This window comes from Dendropsophus ebraccatus, chromosome 3, assembly GCF_027789765.1.
Source record: "Dendropsophus ebraccatus isolate aDenEbr1 chromosome 3, aDenEbr1.pat, whole genome shotgun sequence".
Lineage (NCBI taxonomy): Eukaryota > Metazoa > Chordata > Amphibia > Anura > Hylidae > Dendropsophus > Dendropsophus ebraccatus.
In genome coordinates this window covers 69,362,422-69,389,071 of record NC_091456.1, presented here as the reverse complement: position 1 = coordinate 69,389,071, position 26,650 = coordinate 69,362,422, and the positions used below count along the sequence as shown (strand labels likewise).

The 26,650-nt window shown below is 42.9% G+C and overlaps 1 protein-coding gene across 1 annotated transcript in view; it reads left to right on the top strand.

The window, feature by feature from the left end:
- ZDHHC21 (zinc finger DHHC-type palmitoyltransferase 21) overlaps nt 1–26,394 on the top strand; it is a 28,195-nt gene extending 1,801 nt beyond the window's left edge. Inside the window, exons 2-8 of the mRNA XM_069964286.1 lie at nt 8,235–8,399; nt 8,825–8,923; nt 12,888–12,999; nt 13,842–13,980; nt 16,370–16,486; nt 23,363–23,406; nt 25,392–26,394. Of these exons, the coding sequence (XP_069820387.1) occupies nt 8,246–8,399; nt 8,825–8,923; nt 12,888–12,999; nt 13,842–13,980; nt 16,370–16,486; nt 23,363–23,406; nt 25,392–25,524 (798 nt within the window). The 5' untranslated portion in view covers nt 8,235–8,245 and the 3' untranslated portion in view covers nt 25,525–26,394. The remainder of the gene's footprint in view (nt 1–8,234; nt 8,400–8,824; nt 8,924–12,887; nt 13,000–13,841; nt 13,981–16,369; nt 16,487–23,362; nt 23,407–25,391) is intronic.
- Nucleotides 26,395–26,650: the final 256 nt, after the last annotated feature.

Below are 26,650 nucleotides of genomic sequence, written 5' to 3'. Positions count from 1 at the left end.
CACCGTATACTCTGACATCTTTTTTTTGTTTGTGAGATGCTGATATACATAAATGCATTATGAACATAGCCCAATACTTGCATTCCATATAAGATAACCCTATGGCTATGTTCACACGCTGTAAAAACAACGGCAGTTCTGCTATGAACAGATGTTGTTTCACACTACCTTTTGCCAGAATTAGTGATGTAATCTCTTGTGTGAACATAGCCTATGGAAGCCTTCTCACGTATCCCTCCTGAAAACGTTTAAAGGAGAAGTCCAGCCAATCGGTGACTGAAGTGGCACCCCGTCTCAGTCACTGAGCATCCAGTCCATCAGCCAGGTCGTGATGTCTGCTCTGCTGGAGATTCCTGGAGTGGCGATTCAGCTCTCAAGAGGCACGGGGAGAGGTGAGTTAGGGTAAGTTCACATCTAGTTTTTGGCCCCACGTCGGACTACACCTCAGGAAAAAATCAGTGAAAAAAGGAGGCTGGCGTGCAGCCTGGCGTGCGGCCGACGGCTACATTGACTTAAATGAGTCCTGCACAAAAGCAGTGTACGTCCGGCGAATGAGCAGAACTGGACTTGTCCTTTACTAGATTACAATTGAGTGTCGCTATTTTCCCTGTAAATGCTGTCTATTACCACATACTTTCCAGTCAGAGATGAGAGGCTGCTGCAGACCAGACGTGACTTTCCTTTGTAATAACTGATTGCCGGAAGTGTAGCGTGAAGCGTAGCACACGTCTATTCAGAGGGGGTTGTCTTCTAAAAATCAGTCTTTAAATGTGAAAGTGACATAGTGCATGTATTATTAAAGCAGATGACATGACCTCATCTGCTTCTCTTTCTCGTCTTGTAATTCAGTAAAAATCTATAGTTGCTTTCCATACGTCACGACCATCTGTTCATGGAAGGGCTTCTGTGTGGTGATTCATTGTGATCCTCCGAGATGTAAAGCATCTGAAGCCTGTCAGGCCATATCACGCCCAATCAATACACAGCATACAAAGTTACAGAGGGCAAAAGCACACACTTGTTACCCAGTTACATATTTATTTAACACAATAGGGGAAATGTATAATTCTAGTGACTGCATTTTTTCTATTTGCATGAAAAGTGACGACGTGTGCACAAATTTTTGGACAATCTATCTTGCCTGCTCAAAAATCTCCAAACGTGTGTGTTTTATAATTTTATACCTTGTCAGGAGGTGGTGAATGCTTGTTCAGAAATGTTGCACAATTTTAAAATTATTTGGAAAAATAGAGCTGTACAGGCCTAAAATCAGTTTCAGACTCATTTAGGTATATAGTAAAAAAGAAGACAAAATCCCAGGCACACTGCTTTTAGCAAACAAACTGATCCCAGCGACACGTGTGGGTCCACCACAAAAGCTAGCATTGCATTCAGTGATGTTTTTCCCAGTAAATGGGATGATCTGTTGTGGACCTAGCTGTACTTTCAGGTTGAGTCATTTACTATTTTAGCATAATAGTTATATCCTCCTTTTGTAAGGCCCAGCTCCACATAATGGATGGTGCTGCTAGTGATGAGTGTAACATATTCATTAGGTGCTGCTTCTCCACCCACATGCTCATGGCTGACTCTGCACAGTTATGCTGGGTTTACACGAAACGATAATTGGCCCAATCGTACGATTAACGATGTCGGAGTAACGATTTTTTTTTTCATAACGATCAGCGTTTAGATGGTACGATATATCGTACGGAAAAATCGTTTTGCGATCGCGCGCTCGCAGCCCGGCCCCCTGCGCCGCTCCGATCGCCACCCCCGCCACTCCGATCGCCCCCCACTGCTGCTCTGATCGCCCCCATCACGAGCATACGTTACCTCCTCAGTGTAGCAGATCTTTGAAATCCCCGGCTCCCCTCTTCAGCGCATTGATTGGCTGAAGAGATGAGCCGGGAATTTCAAACGGCTCCTCTTCAGCCAATCAGTGCTCCTCTTCAGCACTGATTGGCTGAAGAGGAGCCATTTGAAATTCCCGGATCCCCTCTAAAGCCAATGCACGGCAGCACTGATTGGCTGAAGAGGGGAGCCAGGAATTTCAATCAGTGCTGCCTTGCATTGATTGGCTGAAGAGGGGAGCCGGGAATTTCAAACAGCTCCTCTTCAGCCAATCAGTGCTGAAGAGGAGCACTGATTGGCTGAAGAGGAGCCGTTTGAAATTCCCGGCTCATCTCTTCAGCCAATCAATGTGCTGAAGAGGGGAGCCGGGGATTTCGAAGACCTGCTAAGCGGAGCAGGTAACGTATGCTCGGGGTGGGGGGCGATCGGAGCGGGGGTGGCGATCGACCAGACGCAGGGGGCCAGGCTGCGGGCGGCTGGACTTTCGCGCGACGACTGTTTACACGGAATGATCGGCGAATTTTTTGCGAACGCCAATTTAAGAACAAGATAAAAGATCAAAATGAACGATTTCTCACTTGTCGTTCGATCGTTCGCTGTGTTTACACGTACGATTATCGTTCGTATTCGATCGTTATCATGCAAGTGCGAACGATAGTTGTTCCGTGTAAACCCAGCATTAGAGGGAGAAATTTTACTATTACTATTGAGGGAGCGACACTTCTTGAATAAGTTTATTAACTACTTTACATGTTGGCACCAGTAACAGACCACTGGATATGGCATGTCTGTCACTATATCGTGCAGGCGGCATAATCAGACTGAAAAGTTTCCTTTTAAATTTACAACAGAGCACCAATTTGTTACACCATGTAGTATTCTCATGTAAAAATTCTTCTGTCTTACCGAGATGTCCTATGCATATGCGGTTCTGGAGCCTTTCCCAAAGAAGCCATAATAGGCTTTGCAGTAAAATTGATTGTGTCTTTTAGAATGTTTTCACGTAGGTTGGCTACACTGCAGATTTTTTTCCTGCGTTACAGTAAGGGTAGCTTCACACGTACTGGATTTGCAGCGGATTTTTTTTTTTTTTTTTTTTTTCAAATATATATTTATTAGAATTTTTCAAGACAATTACATATCAACAAACATCCGTACTGTGGTCCAAACATTGGACCCAACAAACCAAACAGAAAAAGAGTAATAACAAGTGCTTACATTGAGATATTAAACCTATTGACCAATTGACAGACATCTGCCTCCTTTTTACATCAAGCCCCCAGAACCCTTCCGCCTCCCTACCCTCCCTTCCGAGCACAATAGACCCATTCAGTTGTCAGAGCAGGTCGATTTCCCCCCCCCCCCTTATATGGCACTACGCTCCCCAGCATCATCACGTTGTCCTCCGGTGGCTGATGGAGAAAGGCGAAGAGAACCCAAGGTGCCAGCCAAGTCACTCTTACAATACCCATCAGTGCATCGAAACGGGAAAACTATTTCACTGAGCTCCTGCGGCTGGTAATGAGACTCTAGGAAAGATTTGCAGCGGATTTCACGCTGTGAGTTTGCAGCGAAATCCACTGCGAATCCATGTAGTGTGAAGTTGAATGGGGTTACATATCCTCAGCGGAATTTTCATTCCACTGCAAGTATGTGACCCAGCCCCTTTAACCCCCTGCAGCCTGCCACCCGTGCCTAGAGCATACATTACCTGCTCGGCGCTGCGGCTGCTTGTGAGGCTCCCGACTCTCGTCGGTCCCCATCAGCCAGTCAGTGCATGACAGCACTTATTGGCTGATGGGAGCCGCAAGCCTCACATGCAGCCGTGGCGCCGAGCAGGTAATGTATGCTCTGGGCGTGGGCTGCAAGGAGTTAAAGGGGCTGGGTTACATACTATCAGCGAAATGAAAATTCCACTGCGGGTATGTAACCCCATTCAACTTCACACTACATGGATTCGTGGGGGTTTTGCTGCACACTCGCAGCGTGAAATTCGCTGCGAATCCGGTACGAATTAGCTACCCTAATATTAATGAGATTTAACCCCTTAGGGACTGAGCCTGTTTGGGCCTTAATGACCAGGCTCATTTTTCAAAATCTGACCTGTCTCACTTTATGCGCTTATAGCTCAGTGATTTTAACGTATGCTAGCGATTCTGAGAGTTTTTTTTTTTTTGTAACATATGGTACTTTATTAGTGGCAAAATTTGGTCACTGTCTTGTGTGTTTTTTGTGAAAAACATCAAAATATAATGAAAAATTTGAAAATTTTGCACTTTACGAACTTTGAAATTCTTTGCTTCTAAAAAAAAAAAGGCACATGACAAAAATTAGTTAGTAAGTCACATTATCAATATGTCCTCTCAATTCTGGCTTCATTTCGTAAACATATTTCACTTTTTTAGGGTGTTTCGGGGCTTAGAAATGTATCAGCAAATTATCAAATTTTCATGAAATTTCCAAAACTGATTTTTTTAGCGACCAGTTCTTTTTTTAAGTTGATTTAGGAGGCTTGTATGCTGGAAACCCCCATAAGTGACCCCATTTTGGAAACAAGACACCTTAAAGAATTAATCTAGGGGTATAATGAGCATTCCTCCAGCATGAGCTGGAGGAAAGTATTTACAATTAGGCCGGAAAAAAATGGAAAATAGAAATTTTCCAATAATATATTTAAGATTAAAGTATCTCATTTTCATAATAAACATGAGAGAAAATGCACCCCAAATTCTGTAACGCAGGTTCTCCTGAGTACAATGGTACCCCATATGTGGCCGTAAACCACTGTATGGACACACAGCAGACCTCAGAAGGAAGGGAGCGCCTATTAGCATTTCCAGTTCAGGTTTTGCTGAAGAAGTTTCTGAGCGCCAGGTGCGTTTGCAGAGCCCCTGTAGTGTCAGCAGAATAGAACCCCCCCCCCCCCCCAAAAAAGTCACCCCATTTTGGAAAGTACACCCCTCAAAGAATACATCTTGGGGTGTGGTGACCATTTTGACCCCACAGGTATTAGAGGAAAGTATTCAAAAGAAGACAGTAAAAATGAAAAAATAGAATTTTTTCAATAATATGTTTGTTTAGTTTGAAATTTCTCAATTTTACGAGGAACAGGGGAGAAAACTCACCCGAATATATGTAATGCAGGTTCTCCTGAGTAGAACGGTACCCCATATGTGGGCATAAACCACTGTGTGGGCACACAGCGGGCCTCGGAAGGAAGGGAGCGCCAATTAGCATTTTCAGTGCATGATTTTTCTGAAGAAGTTTCTGAGTGCCAGGTGCGTTTGCAGAGCCCCTGTAGTGTCAGCAGAATAGAACCCCCCAAAAAATTCCCCCCATTTCTGCAAGTACACCCCTCAAGGAATTCATTTTGGGGTGGGGTGAGCATTTTGACCCCACAGGTATTGGAGGAAAGTATTCAAAACTAGACCGTAAAAATTAAAAAAAATAGAATTTTTCCAATAACATGTTTGTTTGGTTTGAAATTTCTCTATTTCACTAGGAACAGGGGAGAAAAAGCACCCCAAAATTTATAACGGAGGTTCTCCTGAGAACAATGGTACCCCATATGTGGGCATAAACCACTGTATGGGCACACAGCAGGGCTCAGAAGAGAAGGAGTGTCATTTTAGTTACAGGCAATATGTGGGTGTTTACTGGTTATCTGGGGTGGTACTGGTTATCTGGGGTGGTAATGGACAATCTTGGGGTGTTAACTGGCTATCTGAGGTGGCAACAGGCAATCTGGTGGGGTTATGGGCAATCTGGGGTGGTTACGGTCAATCTGGGGTGGTTACGGTCAATCTGGGGGTGTTTACTTGCTGTATGGGATAGTTATGGGGTGTTTACTGGCTTTATGGGGTGGTTATGGGAAGTCTTGGGGTGTTTACTGGCTATCTAGGGGTGGTTACTGACTATCTGGGGTGGTGATGGGCAATCTGGGGGTGTTCACTGGCTATCTGGGGTGGTGACGGGCAATCTGGGGGTGTTCACTGACTATCTGGGGTGGTGACGGGCAATCTGGGCTGGTTGCGAGCAATCTGAGGTGGTTGCGAGCAATCTGGGGTGGTTACAGGCAATTTGGGGTAGTTACAGGCAGTCTGTGGCAATCTGGGGTGGTTACGGGCAATCTGTGGTGGTTACTGGCTGTCTGGAATGGTTATGGGCTATCTGGGGAGATTACGGGCATCTGGAATGGTTATGGGCTATCTGGGGGGGGATACGGGCAATCTGGGGGGGATACGGGCAATCTGGGGAGATTACGGGCAATCTGGGGAGATTACGGGCAATCTGGGGAGATTACGGGCAATCTGGGGAGATTACGGGCAATCTGGGGAGGTTACGGGCAATCTGGGGTGGTTACGGGTAATCCAGGGCACTTGACTTTGGTGACAGGCGTAAAAAAGTTCCGGCACCATTTGGAAAAAGCGATCAGTGGTATATAGTATATACCGCTGATCACTTGTACTGGGACCACACCGGGTGGTCACCGATCATTGCCCCATGCTCTCCGCCACCTCCGGTGGTGGAGAGAATGAAGCTTTGATCATTTTTAGGAATCCATCACTGTGAACAGAGTCTGTTCACAGAGATGGCGGCGGCCATCTTGGATCAGATGGCCGCCCTGGGAGGGGAGGGTCAGTGACCAGGTCACTAGGGTTAATTCTGGGGGGGGGGGGGACATGTTCTCATCTCCTCTCACTGTGGATTCACGGTGAGAAGAGATGAAAGCGTTCAGCTGCGCTGGCAATGTCTGTTACCGGTGGCCGCCGTTATACTGGTAATAACGGCGATCGCCAGGGAGGGGACTGGCCGGGACTGACCCCATACTCTGCCCCAACCCCTCAGCTACCTCCGGTAGCTGAGAGGAGGGGGCTGCGGGCATTACCGGCGCCGCTGCACTATTCTGCGCCATCACCATAAAGAGCTGATGGCAGCAGAAGAGAGCCTATTAGTGATCGCCATAAAAATCCGTATCGGCGGTCACTAATAACATAATACATATATTCTCTGGGTCGCTACGGTTACGGCGATACCACATTTGTATAGGTTTTTTTAACTATTATCACTTTGGCGCAATAGAAACTATCTTCCTAGCAAAAACCCACAAAAACTGTCGCCGCATTGCAAGATCCATAGCGTTCTCATCTTTTGCGCGACAGAGCTGGTTTTGGGCTTATTTTGTTGCGGGAAGATCTGTAGTTTCTATTGATACCAAGTTTTATATGTATATGACTTTTTGATCTCTTTTATGATGTATTTTCTAAAGTGGATTGATAAAATACAGCTATTCTGGTACTGTTTTTTTATTTATTTTTTTTTACAGCGTGTGCCGTGCAATATAATTGATATAATTTTATAGATTGGGTTGTTACGGACGTGGCGATACCAAATATGTATATGATTTGTGTTTTTGATCACTTATGTCACGTTTTATTGGGTATAGGGAATGTAATGCATCTTTATTATTGGGGGGGCTGGGGGGGCCGTGTTGTGTTTGGTGCACACTTTTTTTTTTTTTTTTACTTTTACACTAGTGTACATTACTGTACACTAGTGTAAAATTCTTTGATCACTGATACAATACATTGCAGTACCTGATGTATCAGGATCACCATGGAGACATCGGGACCCCGGACGGCGCCGCGGGACATCGCGATCACGTAAGTGGACCTGCGGCACCGTCCGGGATCCACCAGGACCCGTTAGATGTCGCTGTCACGCGTTAACAGCGGCATTTAATGGGTTAAACTGCCCGGAGCGGAGAATCCTCCGCTCCGGGCAGTTACAGGAGGGTGTCACCGGTCACACTGACCGCTGATCACCCGCTCTGCAGCCGCCGCCGGGCGGTAATTTATTCCGATGCGCCCGTTGTTAAAAGGCGTACGCATCGGAATAAAGCCCATTAGTGGCCGCCGTGAATATGCGTGCGGCGGTCACTAAGGGGTAAAGAACTTTTTTTTATATTGTGCTGGAAAAACTTTGCTGAGAGCCTGTACAGATTCTGACCCAAAATCTTGGAAAAAGGGGAGTCCTGAGTCTCTTGTCTGAATGGAGCAATGGTCACACGTGTACATTACTACTATTGGCAGTCTATAGGAGTGCTGCAAAGTTCAAGCAAATTGTAGCTGAAATCTAGACTGGTTTGGAGCTAGCAAAGAGGTCAGAAGCACTGCGCACAGGGCAGCCTCTTGTGTAGTGGCAGCCAACAGGATTTTACAGAGGACAGGAATATGAAGTACTAGGGACTAAGGGATGTAAATTACCTAAGGTTTACCAAAAGTTAATTCTCACTTTAAATACCCGAAACCATTCAATTTTATAAATATATATTTTTAATGCTGCACAATGTGTGTAACTTATGTCCTTTATTTTTACAGACTGGTGAAAAATGGGACTACCGATACACTTTGTTGTTGATCCGCAGGGATGGTGCTGTGTTGGAGTTATCTTTTTCATTTGGCTCTACAACACAGTGTTTATTCCAAAACTCATCCTTTTCCCACGCTTTGAGGAGGGACATGTAAATGCTGCTGCAATATGGGGTAGGTTACAGAGTTACCTTTCTATGTTTATGCTTCATATAGCTCTAACCCCTTTAGGTCCAGAATGACCTTAAGGACCAGAGCCAATTTTTGAAATCTGGCCTGTCTCACCTTATGTGGTTATAGCTCCGTGATGCTATAACGTATCCTAGCAATTCTGAGATTGTCTTTTTTTTTCTTCTTGACTTCAGTATTTCCTGATGACAGTAACATTACATTGTAATGCTGATCTATACTGCAATATAATGTACCTTTCATAGGCATGAGCCTGATCAGCCGCTGTAGGTATGACACTGGAGGCCTCCATGAGGCCTCAACTACCACAGATGAACAACGGGAGAATTCCTCAGTGTACACATATCCTAAGGTGGTAAGGAAATGTGTGTATAGTTTTGATAATGTTTTAATGTTTTTGTGCCTTTCAGCTTATTATTCAGCTTCCTTCTTTTGTGTGGTCTCACTTTTAAGAGCATCAACTGCAGATCCTGGCAAATTACAAGATAGTCCAAAAATCCCCCTTACAGGTAATGGTTCTAATTATTTTTATTTTTTTTGCTAAATAATGGCAATTTTGGTGAACCTTGGGTCAGAGGGGGCATCAGCAAATTTAAGATGACTTCATGTGCCAAATATTAGCACAAAACTTATTTTTGTAAAAGGAGTCATTTTTAAAAGAGGTTTTCTAGGACTTACTGGTCTATTTTCAGACTCCTATTTGTTAATGACCAAGTTCTAACGTAAGTAGTAAGTGAGCAAGTTTACTGTCACAGAAGCTCATGCAAGGGTGACAACCACTATGTCTGCATTTGCTATACTCTATTGTGCAAAAACGAGAGTCATACCTGAGTAAACAGTCCCACAAAAGGCATGACATATATTAGAGGGAGCGCTTTGAATTCCAGAAACTCCTGTTGTTTCAGCAGCATGGTAATATTACAGATATTAAACTTGGATGACTATGGCCTCTGTCTTGGTATATAGGGCTTTAGCTCTTGGGATGAAGGTTTTTCTAATGAACTGCAGGGGAGTTGAGAGTGATGTCGCTACCTGCTTTATTGCTGGGCCTTGTAGTGCACCACATTGTTCTCTAACACTGACTTGTCACGGTTAGTGGTGGTCCAGAGGGCTTCAGCAGGGGGCAATCTGCTCTTTAATGCTTTTTTTTTTAATATCTCCCTCTCAGCGGGTCCACTGTAGAGGTTTTAGTAGGTAACTGCACCTGATGGTCTTTCATGGTTATGTTGGTCAGTTACCTTTTGGTTCCCCTGGGGCCAATTAGCTGCTATTGCTGTCTGAGCTGATGGCATGGATGCCCTGGATATTGGTGTGGTACAGACAGTGAGATGAGGAGGGAGGTGGTGCAGCAGTAATTTCTTTACTTGAAATGGCTTACCTTGACAAAAGAACGTGTACAATCCATTTCACTTAGAGTTCTTGTTAAGGTGGCGGGCGGCCTAAGATGGGTTACTTGGCTTGTGTGGAGTGGTGTTTGTAGTCGCCTGCAACAAAGAGCTTCACTAACAAGGGGGTACTTCAGCCTTTCCCAATTCCAGTCATGGAAATCTTCAGTCGGGGTTCTAGGCCGGGCCGGAAGCAAAGTATAGATGATCACTAGATGTGTCCATAGGAACTTTTATGACATGGTATGTAGGCTGGACCGAAAACCACTATGTAACTAATATGTCAAAATATTACCCATAGGGCCCTATTACACGGGACGATTATCGTGTGAAAAATCGTTAAATCGTTCGAATTTAAACGATAATCGTTCTGTGTATTTTCAGGCAACGATCGAAAAATCGTTCGTATGTCGTTGATCATTGCTTTAGATCTCAACCTAAAATTATCGTTAATTGTTCGCTGTAATTCCACGTTTGTTCGCTCACGTTCCGCATTTTTCCACTAATCGTTCAGTGTAATTGCACATTGTTCATTGTTTTTCTGAGATCAGAAGGAATAAACGTTTATAGTAACGATCGCAATAACGATCATAGTAACGATCGTAACTAACTATTATCGTTCTGTGTAATATGGAGAACAATTTCAGGTAAACGATAAACAATTTCGTTTGCGATCGTTAGTCGTTAATCGTTAAAAATCACTCAGTGTAATAGGACCCTAGGAATCTATCTCTGCAACTGCAGTCCTTTCTGCTCTAGCTGCTCTTCTCCTTCTCTTCAGTCCTTTCCTCAGCAGTGTGTCACTGGACTTCTTTGACTAACCTGTCACAGCTTTGATCCTCTCTGCTTATACAGCTAACATCATACTCAATAGTTTTCTGTCACAACTGTTTTTTTTTATCGTGGAGCTCTTTGGCATATCTCCACCCACCTGCTGCAATTTCCCCTCACTTAGGGCCACCTAATACGTCCCGATATTTAGGAGCAAACTGTCAGGTCAGCACTCACTTGCTCCTCGTTCCCTGCTCGCTGTCTGTGTTATTACACGCACGGGTGGCCAACAGAAGAGAGCGGCGGTCTGGTGTATCAATACCCTAACTGTGAGGGCTAATGCACACGTCCACAGAATTCCATCCGTGCAAAGATGGTGTTCTGTGGACTGGACCTCTAAACTCCCAGTATCATGATTAATTATGATGTTGAGAGCTCCGATACTGTTTGAAAGTTAGCCCTAGTGTACTGGCACAGTGTCCACTTCACAGAACACCATCCGTGAACGGACGGAGTTCTGTGGACGTGTGCATTAGCCCTAACACTTTTTCTCATTCATAAATGGATCTGTCTGTATTGAATGGATAAGCACAAAAATGATGAGTAAACTGATACAAACTGCATTTTGGCTTTAAAAAACCTGACACTTGTACATCAGTTTGCAGTCTTCATTTGTTTGCATAAGAGTTTATATATTTTCCTGGTTTCTCACTTCTGTGCATGCTCCATTTTTCTGTCATCAAAACGAAAAGTAGAAACGCAATTGTGCCAGAGGGTCAAATGCTGGTATGAACTATTGGTTGCACTGCTGCCTAACAGCTAGGTGAAGGGGTGTGTATGGGTGACAGTATGTCACAGTATATCAGAGATTACACATTACATTAATAAATCCTTTTAAATAAACCCATCGACAGGTTCCATCCTAGGCCCAGCCTCTTAGGCTGAACTGTGATAGGCCCTGCAATTGTCCACCTCCGTGTCATAATGACACTATGGGAGGCTCGCGCCCTGCATCTCTCGGTGCTGAAGAATGAACATGTTCATTCTTCAGTGCGGAGAGAGGAGCCGCGCGAGCCTCCCATAGTGTCATTATGACACGGAGGCTGGTGGACAATTCCGCCTCTCTTGCTCTGTCTGCATGGGGCAATATACTGCAATAGCAAACAATATGTAGCTAGGCCTATTAAAGTGCACCTCCTGTTATGTACCAAAATATATCACTAAATGATGCTTTTGCAATTCACTTTAAGGGTGCCTTCACACCTACCGGATCCACAGCGTACCATTCACCCCTATGATAGCACATATTCGCAGCGGGATTAACATCCCGCTGTGAATATGTGCTTTAACCCTTGCTGTCCGCAGCCCCGCCGCCGCATTAGCCCATCTTTGGCCGCATCCCCCATCTCCGGCCCCATCCCCCGCTGCATCCAGCAGCCCGCCGCCGAGAGCATAAAGTACCTGCTCAGCGGCGCGGCTGCAGTGAGGCTCCCGACTCCGGTCCCGCTAATAATCGGGAGCGGAGCCGGGAGCCTCACTGCAGCCGCGCCGCCGAGCAGGTACTTTATGCTCTCGGCGGCGGGCTGCAGGATGCGGCCGGAGATAGGGGATGCAGCCGGGGATGGGGCGGCGGGGCTGCGGACAGCGAGGGGTTAAAGCACATATTCACAGCGGGATGTTAATCCCGCTGCGAATATGTGCTATCATAGGGGTGAATGGTATCGGATCCGCAGCGGTTCTCGCTTCGAATCCGCAGAAGTAAGATCCGCTGTGTATCCGGTAGGTGTGAAGGCACCCTAAAGAATATGCACATCTGACTGCGTTGTCTGGCAGCAGTTTACCTTCCCTCTCCCTATGCAGAAAAATTACAGTTCATATATTTCATAATTTTTGCATCTGAGCAGTAAAGATGCATTCTTCAAACAACATCAGCGTTTCAATGAGACAAACTGCCCTTCAAGTGATGACACGTGATAAAGGCATGTCTCCTTGAAATATCAAATAACATAGGTGCTTGAAGCATTGTTCAAACAACACCTATGATATAACATTTTAAGGAGACATGCCTTCTCCATGCTTCCCCCTTGTACTTGGCTTTTTGTGGTTTGTGCCCAGGGTGTTTTGAGTGCTGCAGAAAGTGTGTGATCTGTATACCGCTGCAAGAAATGGAGTACACGGTGGAAGCGCATACATTACTACATTAGTTTACAAATTCAAGAATGTTAATGAGCTTCTGTACGTTTTCCATTCAGAATAATCCAGAAGGATAAATAAGTGGGAATTAAAGGACAGTAAAAACTTTTTCTCCTTTCTATAGAAAAAGAATTTTGGGAACTATGCAACAAATGTAATATGATGAGACCAAAACGCTCTCACCACTGCAGTCGATGCGGACACTGTGTCAGGAGGATGGATCACCACTGTCCATGGTAATTGTTAAACCTTTTTTTTTTCCTTTTCATTAGATAATTGTGGATTGGTATTGAGTGTCCTTTGTTGGAAAACCCTTTAAAGTGACTCTGTACCCACAATCTGTCCCCCCCCCCCCAAACCACTTGTACCTTCGGGTAGCTGCTTTTAATCCAAGATCTGTCCTGGGGTCCGTTCGGCAGGTGATGCAGTTATTGTTTTAAAAACTTTTAAACTTGCAGCTCTGTGTCTAACGGCCAGGGCTTACATTAGTATATGCATTAAGCTGGCACAACCTCTCCTTCCCTCCTCCCCACCCTCCTCATTTTTAGGAATGCTCCAGGCAGATTGCTTTCTATTCCCCACCTGTGTGTATATGAACATGGGCTGGATCGTTAAGACACCTGTGCAAAGCTCAAACAGCAGTAAATGTTCCTGGATCATTCCTAATGATGAGGAGGGTGGGGAGGAGAGAAGGAGAGGTGTGCCAGCCTAATGCATATACAAATGTAAGCCCCGGCCGTTAGACACAGCGCTGTAGGATTAAAAGTTGTTTTTAAAACAATAACTGCATCCCCTGCCGAACGGACCCCAGGACAGATCTTGGATTAAAAGCAGCTATCCGAAGGTACAAGTGGTTTGGGGGGGTCAGATTGTGGGTACAGAGTCGCTTTAAAATCTATGCTGGAGATTTATAAAACCTTTTAGAAATTGATGGCTGCTTGCTATGGACAACTGCTCCACAACTACCCCTCTATGGGCTTAGTTTAATTGCTTGATTATATTAAAATTGGCTCATTCATAAGACGGAAATGGTGATGACTCGATAAGATGACATTTTCTTATTGATATTTTTCCTCAGGATAAACAACTGTGTTGGAGAAGATAACCACTGGCTGTTTCTCCAGCTTTGCTTCTATACACAGCTTCTTAGTGGCTATACTCTTATTCTAGATTTCTGCCACTACTACTACTTTTTGCCGCTGAAAACCATCAATTGGGTATGCAATTTTTTATGTTCTTTATTTGTAAGTGCTTAAGTAAGATTTATCAAGCAGTGTTACTATAATAATTTTCTTTGTCCATAGTGACCAATCACAGATTAGCTTTTAAATATTCATGAGAGCTGGTAAAATAAAAGCTGAGCTGCGATTGGTTGTTGTGGGTTACAAAGAAGATCACTGTAAGGGCTGATGCACACGTCCGCAGAAACATGTCCGTGCACAGACAGTGTCCTGCAGAGTGGACCTTAGAGCTCCCAGCATTATGTTTAATTACGATGTTAGGTGCTTAAGGGTAGCTTCACACGTACCGTATTGCTGCGTTTTAATCGCTGCGTGTTTGGTGCGATTTTTACATGCGAGTTTTGATTTTCACATGTAAAAATCGCACCAAAAATGCAGCGTTAAAAACGCAGCGATACGGTACGTGTGAAGCTACCCTAAATATTATTTGAAAGTTTTCGGTAGTGTACTGACACGGCCACGCGATCAGCTGATAATCGTTTCTCCATGCAGCCCTTGCCCTTAAACTATACATATCTCTCTACAGCCCCTTGTACTTGCCTTTTGCAGCACAAAGCACACCGGGGAGCATTGTGTTTTGTGCCCAGTGTTTTGTGCTGCAGAAAGACAAGTGATTGTGTGATCAGTATACCACTTCAAGAAATGGAGTACAAGATGGAAGAATGTACATTGGGCACTCTTTACTACATTAGTTTACAAATTCAGGAGTTTTATTAGGCTTCTGTACATTTGCCAACATCTCAGAAGGTCGGTGATTGGTACCTTTCAAATATCCAGCTGGGTTCCTATAACATTTAAAAAATGCTTTGGTTTTATGGTCAAAAAGAACAAAAACAGAGGCTTTCCTAAGCTTCTGAAATGCAGCAAGCTGTAAAACCTTCTTACTCCCTCTGCTATACCTTTCCCTGTTTGGGACTCTGTTTTCAGGTGTCGAGCAGAGAGGGGGAAGAGAGCAGGCATTCCAACTTGCAGCTATTCAGGAGCTTGGAAAAGCCTCTGACTGTCATAGAATGAAAGCATTTTTCCACACCCTGAAAGCATAGATGGATATAGGAAAGGTAACATGTCTTCTTGACCTAACAGCTATTTAACAGTGTTAGCTGTTTGGAATGTAAATTATAGCTGACAGAATCCATTTCAGATAGGGAGCGATGTCCGTGCAGGCCTATGTTTTTGCAGCCCTGCCCACTTGACTATCGAGCTGTGCAATAGACTGTAAGTAAATACTGATCTAGAAGATCGGTGCTCTCTTACCAGATGGGTTGGGCCATCTAATACAACTTTAAGATTAAAGGGGTATTGCGGCGCTCAGAAATTATTCACAGAATAACACACATTACAAAGTTATACAACTTTGTAATGTATGTTATGTCTGTGAATCGCCCCGTTCCCCGTGTCCCCCCACCCCCACCTGTGTACCCGGAAGTGTGGTGTATTATACATTACCTGATCCGTGTCGAAGGCTGTCCGCCATCCTGTGCCAAACGTCATCGACGGACGGCCGAGTCGCTGCCGCCCGTCCCCCCTCCGCCGCGTCACAACTGTGCTCAGCTGCGATTGGCTGAGCACAGTTATGCTCAGCCAATCGCGGCTGAGCGGCTGATGATGCGGCCGCGTCATCAGCTGCTCAGCCGTGATTGGCTGAGCACAGTTATGCTCAGCCAATCTCGGGTCAGCATCGGATGACGCTGCAGAGGGCGGACTGCATTCGGAACAGTCGGAGCTGTTCGCCGTCCGCCCGAAGAAGACGGTCGCTGAATGAAGATAGAAGACTGGTGTCGGCACGTGACAGGTATGTATAGCGCACCACACTTCCGGGTACACGGGTGGGGGTGGTGGGACACGGGGAAGGGGGCCATTCACAGACATAACATACATTACAAAGTTGTATAACTTTGTAATGTGTGTTATTCTGTGAATAATTTATTTAATATTGACTGTGATAGAGGAAGGGGGCTTACACCATCTGTGACCCTCTGATACAGTTCTGTGTAGCCATGGGTTGTCGTGACAGTCAAGGGGCCAGCAAGGGCCCCGTGTCTGTCTCTATATTTGCATACCATGGCCTAACAGACTGCCTGTCTGTAAATCTCTGGTAGATGGTACACTGCTGTACAAAATTGTACAAATTGCAAAATTAAAGTCAGAAAGTTAGCATAAAAAAATCTTCCCCCTCCCCCATTAAAATCCTCTCTGTAGTCCTGAGTTGTCAAAAGCAACTAAAAACTGACTATACATATTAGTGATGTCATAAACGTGTACTTTAGTGAAGCCTACAGGTGCGGTCACATACCAACATATCAGTAGGTGAATTACACCCTCCGCGTATTATTATGATTGATTTGATCTTGCTTGGTCCTTGCAGGATTTATTTGTATTTAGACATGAACTGGCACTGCTGAGGATATCAACTTTTATGGGGATTGTCATGTTCGGAGGAATGTGTAGTTTGTTCTACACACAGGTTGTTGGTATATTAACGGTAAGGAGTCGTTCCTTTTCTTCTATACTTAGTGTATAGTGTAATATTGTATAAATTATTTTCTGTATACATATATTAACCCCTTGCCTCCGCAGCCTGTTTTGGCCTCAATGACCAGGGCTTATTTTGTAAATCTGACCTGTCTCTATTTATGTAGTGATAACTTTGAGATGCTTTTGACTATCGCGGTTATTCTGATTCTCTTTGTTTGTGGTATACTTTGGTTGATACACTTTTTGTAAAAAAAACCACAACATTTGCGCAAAAGTTTGAAAATTTACAATCCTTTATGTTCAAAATTCTCTTTTTTCTGAGAAAAATAGTTATGCCACATGAACTAATTGTTAATGCAACATCTACAACATGTCTGCTTTATGGTGACGTCATTTGGTGAAAGTCCTTTTACTTGTTAGGATGTTAGAGGGCTTCAAAATTTTGCAGCGATTTTTCAAATTTTCAGGAGAATTTCAAATTCAGATTTTATTAGGGACCAGTTCAGTTCTGAAGTGGATTTGTGTGGCCTGTATGTTAGTTACCCCCATAAATCCCTCCACTGTAAAAACTGCACCCCTCAAAGTATTCAAAGTAACATTTCATAAGTTTATTAACCCTTTAGGTGTTTCACAGAAATTTAAGCAAGTTGGAGGATAAATTTAAAATTTTAATTTTTTTGGCAGATATTCCATTTTAATCATTTTTTTCCTCTAACACAGCAAATACTAACTGAGAAATGGAACTCAATATATATTCCACTTATTCCAATGTTTCTAGAAATCCCCCATATGTGGCCGCAGTGCGTCACCTGACTCAAGCACAGGTCGCAGACATGACAGAGACCTGGAGTATTTTGGGGACTTTTTTTGTTTCAGGTTTTTTTTTAGCCATTATACCATGTCACAGAGGCCTTGCGGTGCCAAAATATTTGTGTAAGACAAGTTGATGTTTCCATTGGTACCATTCTGGGGGACATGTGACACCCTGATAATTTTCTATAAAATTTTTTATGAGGTGGTACGAATAAAAAACACAATTTAGCAGCTGTTTTTCATCATTTTTTTTGTACGCTGTTTATTATACGTCACATATGACATGTTATTGTTATTCGTCAGGTCAGTACGATTACAGTGATATCCATGTTATATAGCTTTTGTTATAGTTTATGGCATTTATACTATAAATACTGTTTGTGTCTTGCATATTGTAAGAGCAGCAATATTTTTATTTTTCCGCCAATGGAGTTGAGGGCTTTTTTTTTTTTTTTTTTTTTGCAGCATAAGCTGACATTTATAGTGGTACACCTTTTTGGGTACATGGGACGTTTTGATTGTTTTTATCTATAGTTTTTAGGGGGTGGGATTAACAAAAAATTGTCATTTTGGTTTATTTTTTTATTTTTTGAATGGTGTTAATCAGGCGGTATAATTAATGTAAGGGGTAATAGACGGGGTCATTACGGATGTGGCGATGCCAAATATGTGTATCTTATTCATAGGGAATCATTTATAATGGGGAATGTGTATATTTATTTCAATTGATTTAATAAATTTTATTTGTTTAAATTATTTATTTATGTATTTGTGTGTGGTGTTTTTTTTTTTTTTTTTTTTTTTTTTTACTTTTGCAGGTACATATATAATGCATTACAGCACATAAGCTGTGCTGTAATGCATTATATAGTGAATGAATGTCAGTGTTACACACTGACACTCATTCAAACGATCAGGTCTCAGGTCCCTGCAACTGATTCAAACGATCAGTGCAGGGACCTGATCGTTAGGCGGGGGGGGGGGGGGGGGGGCTGAATTTGGGGGGCCCGGGGGGGAGCCAGACTGGACAAGGGAGGAGCTGGATCGGGGGGGACGGAGGAGCTGAATCGGGGCGGGCGGGGTGGATGGAGGAGCTGAATCGGGGCGGGGGGGCGGAGGAGCTGAATCGGGGGGGGGGGGGGGGCGGAGGAGCTGAATCAGGGCGGGCGGGGGGACGGAGGAGCTGAATCAGGGCGGGCGGGGGGACGGAGGAGCTGAATCTGGGCAAGGGGACGGAGGAGCTGAATCGAGGCTGGCGGGGGGGACCGAGGAGCTGAATCGGGGAGGGCGGGCGGGGGGGACCGAGGAGCTGAATCGGGGAGGGCGGGCGGGGGGGACCGAGGAGCTGAATCGGGGAGGGCGGGGGGGACCGAGGAGCTGAATTGGGGCTGGTGGGGGACATAGAGAGGTGAATCGGGCCGGGCGGGGATGTGGAGAGGTGGATCGGGGCGGGCGGGGGATGGTCGAAGGTGGATCGGGCGGCGGGGAGACCCGGGGTGGCTGGATCAGGGCGAGGAGAAGGATTACAACAGTGTCGGCGGGAGGAGGCATCGTGCTGCAGCCTCCACCCGCCGCCCGATCGACAGGAGACATCAGATCTCCCAATAGACGCTGCGGTCACATCGACCGGACAGTGGGGAGAGGCAGAGAAGGCATGACGTCCAGGGACGTCATGATGCGTTCTGGCACTGCTTTTCATGACGTCCCTGGACGTCATATTGGAGGAAGGGGTTAAGCTTGCTTTTTGTGCATTCTTCTTTCTACGTTATTATATATGGGGTCACACACGTCTGTCTTGCATTGTGCTCTCTTGTGCGTGTTTGGTGAAGGAAGGATAAATTGTAAGGAAAAGAAATAGTGCTGGGTCTGGGTAATTTGACCGGGATTGAAGTAATGATCCTTCCCCTTCCCCTCTAATGCTGGTGTATACAGTCTGCACAAGCAGATTATCTGTGACCCACATAAAGTAATTAGACTTTACCCAGACACTTGTATAGCATGTATCTGGTAATCTTATTTCCTAAAGTTAAAAACGTCTTTCTTTCATCATAATGTGACCAGATGTTTCAGCTGGTCTACATCCTTCACGCAGACTAATCTGGGGCCTAATTTTGGTGGATTATCATGATTCCTTATAAAGATAATATTGTTTTGTTAACTGTTTAGAAATGCATGGGGAATATATATGACCATTTTGGGAGGGGGGTTTTCTGCAGAAACTTCTAGTTCTGGAATTGGCCCACAAAGCAAGGCATTGAAAAGAAACAAAACCACCTGGTCCATCTAGTCTGCCCTTATATTATTTCCTTTATTATCTTAGGATATATATATAATATTCCAAGCATGTTTTAATTCAGTTGCTGTAGATTTACTGTAGGTTTTTTCCAAGTATCTGAGTTGCTGGGAAGAGGATGGAGGCACTCTGATGTCACTCTGTCCTCTTGTCTGATTACCAGGCGCCAGGACCGAGCATTAAAGATGTTTTTTTTTTTTAAAATTGTAAGGTGCAGTGTCTGGCAGCTATAAGGTACTGGGGCCTGTTCACTCTCCATCAGTGGTGTGATTGGTTTCCTTTACGTTTTTCCTGATATGTTTTATGTCTGACACCCTCCACCATTTTTGTAGCACGTCTTTGCATCTGTTTTATGTGCGCCTACTTTTTTAGGTGAGTACTGGGGCCTGTTCACTGGCCACAGTATTTCAAATGTGGTCTCACCAGAGCTCTATACAGCAGGATCACAACCTCCCTCTTCCTACTGGTTATACCTCTAGCTATACAGCATAGCATTCATTTAGCTTTTCCTACTGCCTGGCTGTACTGGTAACTTAGTGTAGAATTTAGAAAAGAGGGTAGTGATTTTTGACAGCCTTAAAATAACACAGATTTGCCAAAAGTCTATGATGAATGATAATTTTTCATACTAGTGACACCTCCAGGAATATCAACCCTATTGCACACTTTTGTGTCATCAGCAAACAGACAAACCTTACCTACCAAACCTTCTCCTATGTCACTTACAGACATTAAAAAAGAATAGGTCATAAAACAGACCCTTGTGGCACACCACTTGTAACCAGTCTCTGCTCAAAATAAACACCATTACCAACAACCCTCTGATATCTATCCTTTAGCCAACCACAAATACAGTCAACTATCCAGGGATTACAACCAATTTTCACTAATTTGTCCATCAACTCTTTATAGGTCAACTGTATCAAATGCTTTTTTGAAGTCCAGATAGGGGAGATCCACGGGAACCTCCTTTATGACATAGTCAAAGAAATCAATTAGATTAGGCTGACATGATCTTCCCTAAGTAAAGCTATGCTGGTTTGGGTCCATCAGGTTGTTAATTTTGAAGTCAAATGTTAATAAATAAATATATATATATATATATATATATATATATATATATATATATATATATATATATATAATATAATTTTTTATTTTATTATTATTTTTTTTTTAAAAGCTCTAGTACAGATGTTAAGCTAACTGCTCTGTAGTTTGTTCTTTACCACCCAAGAGAAAAAGAACAATAGGAAATGTGGTACATTATTCTAAGATAAAAAAGATCTCTTTATTGAAACAAAATTGCTACAAGATTAAAAACATTTAAAAAAAACCTTACAAGGCATAAACACCAGAGGACCCAAAGTGCAGTGTCCTCACCAGGAGCACCCAAGATCATTAGTCCAGTTCATACCATGGCAATGTAAATAACGGATGTACAGTTCATAGTCCTCCCAAAAATATATACAATGTAATAAATATAAAATGACTCCCAATACAGTAAGTATGTGAATTAAATATTTGGCCACAAATAAGGATGTGAGAAAATTCTGAATATCCACTGAGAGTGAAGCAAATACTAAAATACCAAACAAATCCTGAGCAAAAGGACACTGGGAGGAATGCAGCTAAATGTTAGTCCAAGGCATGGTAAGGAGGGATACCAGAAGAGCGAACCCCACATGTATCGTCACTCTAAGGCGACTTCGCCAGGACTACACTCCCAACTTGTGTATAGGGCTGCCAGCAGTTTTGATAGCTCAAAACAGGATGGATTCCCTTTTAAGAAGACTGAAAAACAGTAGTGGCTCTTGCCACTTATGACTTTGTCCTGACTGATTTCTCACCAGACTTTCTTTATAGGAGGGATTCAGTGTGCTTATTTGTAGACTCTTGTCTAATTACTTAGTTCTTTATTGATTAAGTGAACTTAATGGATATATTAATGGGATTAACACAAAGCTCAGGTAGAACGAGTTATCCTGTTAGAAGTGAATGACATTTATTTGGTCTTCCTAACAGTATTTCTTGCATTTTTTGAGCTGACTATTGTGTGTTAGGCTTCCAGCATCATATGATTTGCAGTTTGATATGACTGGCTGACTTCCATCTTATCCACAGCCACATGTTGTGGTGGTTTTATGTCGCATATTGCTAATCCCAATGTAATGAGTAACTGTGTTTTGGTCTTGTGACCCTTCATAGAACTTGTTCACGCAGTGTACTGACTTAGTCTACACATACAGACTTGATCATGTTATGCTTTGATGATCACTGCAAGATACACCATGTTAATGCCAGTGTTGTGTTGACTTTGCAGAACATCTTATGTGGCAGGGAATTCATAGAGCCTCTTCATATCTTATTTTGGCCCTACATTAAGCGTATACCCTGGAAACTCTTTTTATATGTTGAATGCATAGCCGCCATTAACCTGGTGTCTGCCAACCATATACTAAACACGCATACATGGCACCCCCACAGCTCAGAAGATGCACTGCTCTGCAGTATAAAGCTCTCTGATATATATATATGTGTGTCTGTGTGTGTGTTTATATATTTGGAGCAGGATTGGTGTGTATAAAGAGAATTCACTTTTTAGAGATCTTTCTTTGTAAGTACCCATATGAACAAGAATTGTCATCACAAGACCCCTTTTAAACTTTCGACCTTTTTCATCTAAGGCCGGGTTCACACTGCATTTTTGCAGTCTTTTCAACATATCAGTTTTTAATTGGTTACTTTTAACGGACAGAAAAATGTAGTCAACACAAATTTTGTGTCAGTTATAAAAAAAAAAAAAAACGCATCTGCTTAGATTTTTTTTTTTTAATGGAAGTCAGTGGAAAAATGGATCCAAACGGATGACACACAATTGCTTCCGTTTTTGCATTAGTTTTTTCCATAAAACATATACGTTTAACGGATTGCAAAAATGCAGTATGAACCCAGCCTAAAAGAAAAACATGCCAAGGAGGTGAACATAGAGGGGGAGATTTATCAAAGGGGTGTATTGTAGAATTGGCCCAGTTGCCCCTAGCAACCAATCAGATTCTAATTTTCATTCTTCAAAGATTCCTTGGAAAATGAAAGGTAGAATCTGATAGGTTGCTAGGGGCAACTGAGCCAATTCTACTTTACACCAGACTTCCTCCAGAATTTGTTCATTTAGTAATTGGGTGACGTTTCCAATCTTAGAGGGGTCCTCTGGCGAAAAATGTTTTCTTCCAAATCAACTTGTTTCGGAAAGTTGTATAGATTTGTAATTTACTTCTATTTAAAAATCTCAAGTCTTCCTATACTTATCAGCTGCTGTGTGTTCTACATGTTCAGCTGCTCTGCTGACATCTGTCTGAGACAGGAACTGTCCAGAGCAGTACAGGTTTTCTTTGGGAATTTGCTGCTGCTGTGGACAGTTCCTGTCTCGGACAGAGATATTGGCAGAGAGCACTGTGTCATACTGAAAAGAAAATTGTTTCCTGCAGGACATACAGCTGCTGATAAGTATGGGAAGACTTGAGATTTTATTTAAAAGTAAATTACAAATCTCTATAACTTTTTGACACCAGTTGATTTTGAAAGAAAAAGATTTTCGGCAGAGTACCCCTTTAAAAGGCTGAGTAATATTTTGGACCTATATAAAAAATAATAAAAACTCTAACTTAATAATTTACTGCATATATACAGTATATAAATCACATCTTATATATAGTAAGTAGCTATTCCAGTGTATGAACATTGATAAAACTAAATCTCTCTCTTCCCTCCTTTTAGGATATGACTACTATAGAAAAGATGTCCAACTGTTGTGATGAAATGTAAGTAAAACAGTCATTAACCCTTTAAGGACAGAGCAAATTTCGATTTTTGCGTTTTCGGTTTTTCCTCCTTGTGCATAAAAGGCCATAGCACTTGCATTTTTCCACCTAGAGACCCACATGACCCCTTATTTTTTGCGTCACTAATTGTACTTTGCAATGACAGGCTGAATTTTTGCATAAAGTACAATGCGAAACCAGAAAAAAATTCAAAGTGTGATGAAATTGAAAAATAAAACGCATTTTGTTTATTTGGGGGAAATGTGTTTTTACGCCATTCGCCCTGGGGTAAAACTGACTTGTTATATATGTTCCTCAAGTCGTTACGATTAAAACGATATGTAACATGTATAACTTATATTGTATCTGATGGCCTGTAAAAAATTCAAACCATTGTCAACAAATATACGACACTTAAAATCGCTCCATTCCCAGGCTTATAGCGCTTTTATCCTTTGGTCTATGGGTCTGTGTCAGGTGTCATTTTTTGCGCCATGATGTGATCTTTCTATCGGTACCTTGATTGCGCATATACGACTTTTTGATCGCTTTTTATTACAATTTTTCTGGATTTGATGCGACCAAAAATGCGCAATTTTGCACTTTGGGATTTTTTTTGCGCTGACGCTATTTACCGTGCGAGATCAGGAATGTGATTAATTAATAGTTTGGGCGATTACGCACGCGGCGATAGCAAACATGTTTATTTATTTATTTATTTGTTTACTTTTATTTATAACCTGGGAAAAGGGGGGTGATTCAGACTTTTATTAGGGGAGGGGGCTTTTTACTATTAACAACATTTTTTTTTTAACTTTTACACTTATACTAGAAGCCCCCCGGGGGGACTTCTAGTATAAGTGCTTTGATCTCTCATTGAGATCTCTGCAGCATAGATATGCTGCAGAGATCCATGAGATAGGCACTCGTTTACTTCCGGCTGCTGCAGCCGGAAGTAAACGAGTGCCGAGCCGGGGACGGCGCCATCTTGGAGCGGTCCCCGGCCGGCTTCATTTACGGAGATCGCTCCTCCGGGATAACATCCCGGAGGAGCGATCTCCCCACTAGACACCAGGGATGACGCTGCGTCCGGTAATCGGATGCAGCTGTCAACTTTGACAGCTGCATCCGATTACTGTATTAGCGGGCACGGCGATCGGACCGTGCCCGCTAATACCTACGGTCCCGGGCTACACGCGGCACCCGGGACCGGCGCGGTTCAGAGCGGGGCCGCCGCGCGGCCCCGCTCTGAACTCCCTTACCGGCATCAGGGCGTAAATTTACGCCCGATGTCGTTAAGGGGTTAAGAACTCGCTGTAATATATTCTTACTGTTTTGCTGTTTATTACATGTCCAAGACATAAGGTTACCATACTGTATGTAAATTATCTTCCGCCCCTGTACATGCACCCAGTAACCGTTCAGCCTGTTCTTGTGCCTTATACCTGCCTGTATGTTTAGTCTTACATGAGTGTCATTCTACAACTGGATTTCCAGAATTTACTGTGCACATGTAATCTTACTAATCCTGATTGTTAGGGAAAAATTATGCTTAGCTTTTAAACTCCTAGCATCTACTGTGTGTTCCAATTATTAGTTTGCCATCCTTATAGGGCAAGGAAATAACATTTTCATCTTTTTGTTCCTATGAGGGGTGTATTCAATAAGATAAAATGGTATATTCAATGTTCAAAGAGGTATGAAAGGGCCTGCCACTGTTCAGCTGACATGAATTCTTGTCATCCCAGGATTGTCTACAACTTTAGAAGTTGCCCTCCGTTGATTGACAATAAAGTTTCAGCCCCTGCTAGGTGGTGTTAAAACGCAGCTGCATGTCACAATGAAAGGAAAGCTGCATTTGTGATGCTAGGAAGCACAATTCATCTAAGCCTTCTAATAGATCCCCAGCCAACCCTGTATTGTCTGCACTGACTGAAATGCACCATGGGAATGCCGTCTTTCACTAATAATGCTGTCTTCTGTAGATCGAGAGCTCGAAAACCATGGCAGCAGACCTTCTCAGAAGTTTTTGGCACTCGCTGGAAGATCCTGTGGTTCATTCCTTTCAGGCGGAGGCGACCACTGCGAGTCTCCTACTACTTTGCCAATCATGTCTAAACAGATGGATGGTGGGCACAGATGGGTCCGCCACGCTGGAAGCAAGTTACAGGTTTTATCATGACAGTGCTATGACAGTCTTCAAGTCAATTATAATCCACCCACCAATCTTAGACATCACAAAGTGCCCCAGGCTTTGTTTTAATAGTGATCTCAGTGCAGTTGTGGGAACAGTACAAAATATGTATTTATGTGCTGAACGTTGTATCCTTTCAAGACGTCCTTTTCCCCTCAGGACACGTTGAGCTCCCTCAGGCTATGAACTAAAACCATGGATTAAGATTTGTCAGGCAAAAGTTTTCAACTACTCCCTTTTGTTTTTTTTCTCTTTTCCCCTCTGTTATCAATGCACTGACAATATCTGACACCTTGAATCCGTTCTAATCATTTGTTTTGGTTTCTTTCTTTTTTATTTATTTTTTTATTTCTTAAACCAAATAGTATTTATTTTTGTATAATATAGAGCATAATGTCTTTTTTGAACCATTTTTGTTTTTAATATGTCAGTTGTTTATTTTTCTGGACTAATACTGTATATAAAGTATATGAAGATAACTGGCTGTAAGTCAATATACTTTTAACTTAAACGGTCAGATTTTATAAATCTCCACTATACAAATGATTATTTTAATGTACAAATTGCTACTATTTTTTTCTTTGACAAATTAAGTGGTACTGTTTGGTCGCTGTCTTAACTGGTAACTTGGTTACCCTTTGATTTTGCTGCTCAATATTGATATTGTGTTACTGAATATATTTAACATGTATGGTTTTTCTTATATTCCAGTGTTGTATTTGCAAATACAGGTCTTAAAATTGAAATGAATCTAATTATATTGTTTTTCTTAAATAAAATCATTCAATACTTTCTGCTGCAGTACACAAACACACAGAGAAATTGATATTATAAATTACTTTAAAGGCACTTTAGTTAATGAGGTCAAAAAGTCTGGTCTTAGGGTTCTGGCTGCTGGTGGGCCAGGACCAGCCATCATTACATAAGTGGCTATGAATGATAGTTGTAAGAAGTGTCTGACACTTTAACCTCGAAGGTTGGTGGTGGCTTCATATGTTAGGTCCACATTGATTGTCACTTTAGAAAAAAAAAAAAACAACCTTTTAGCGC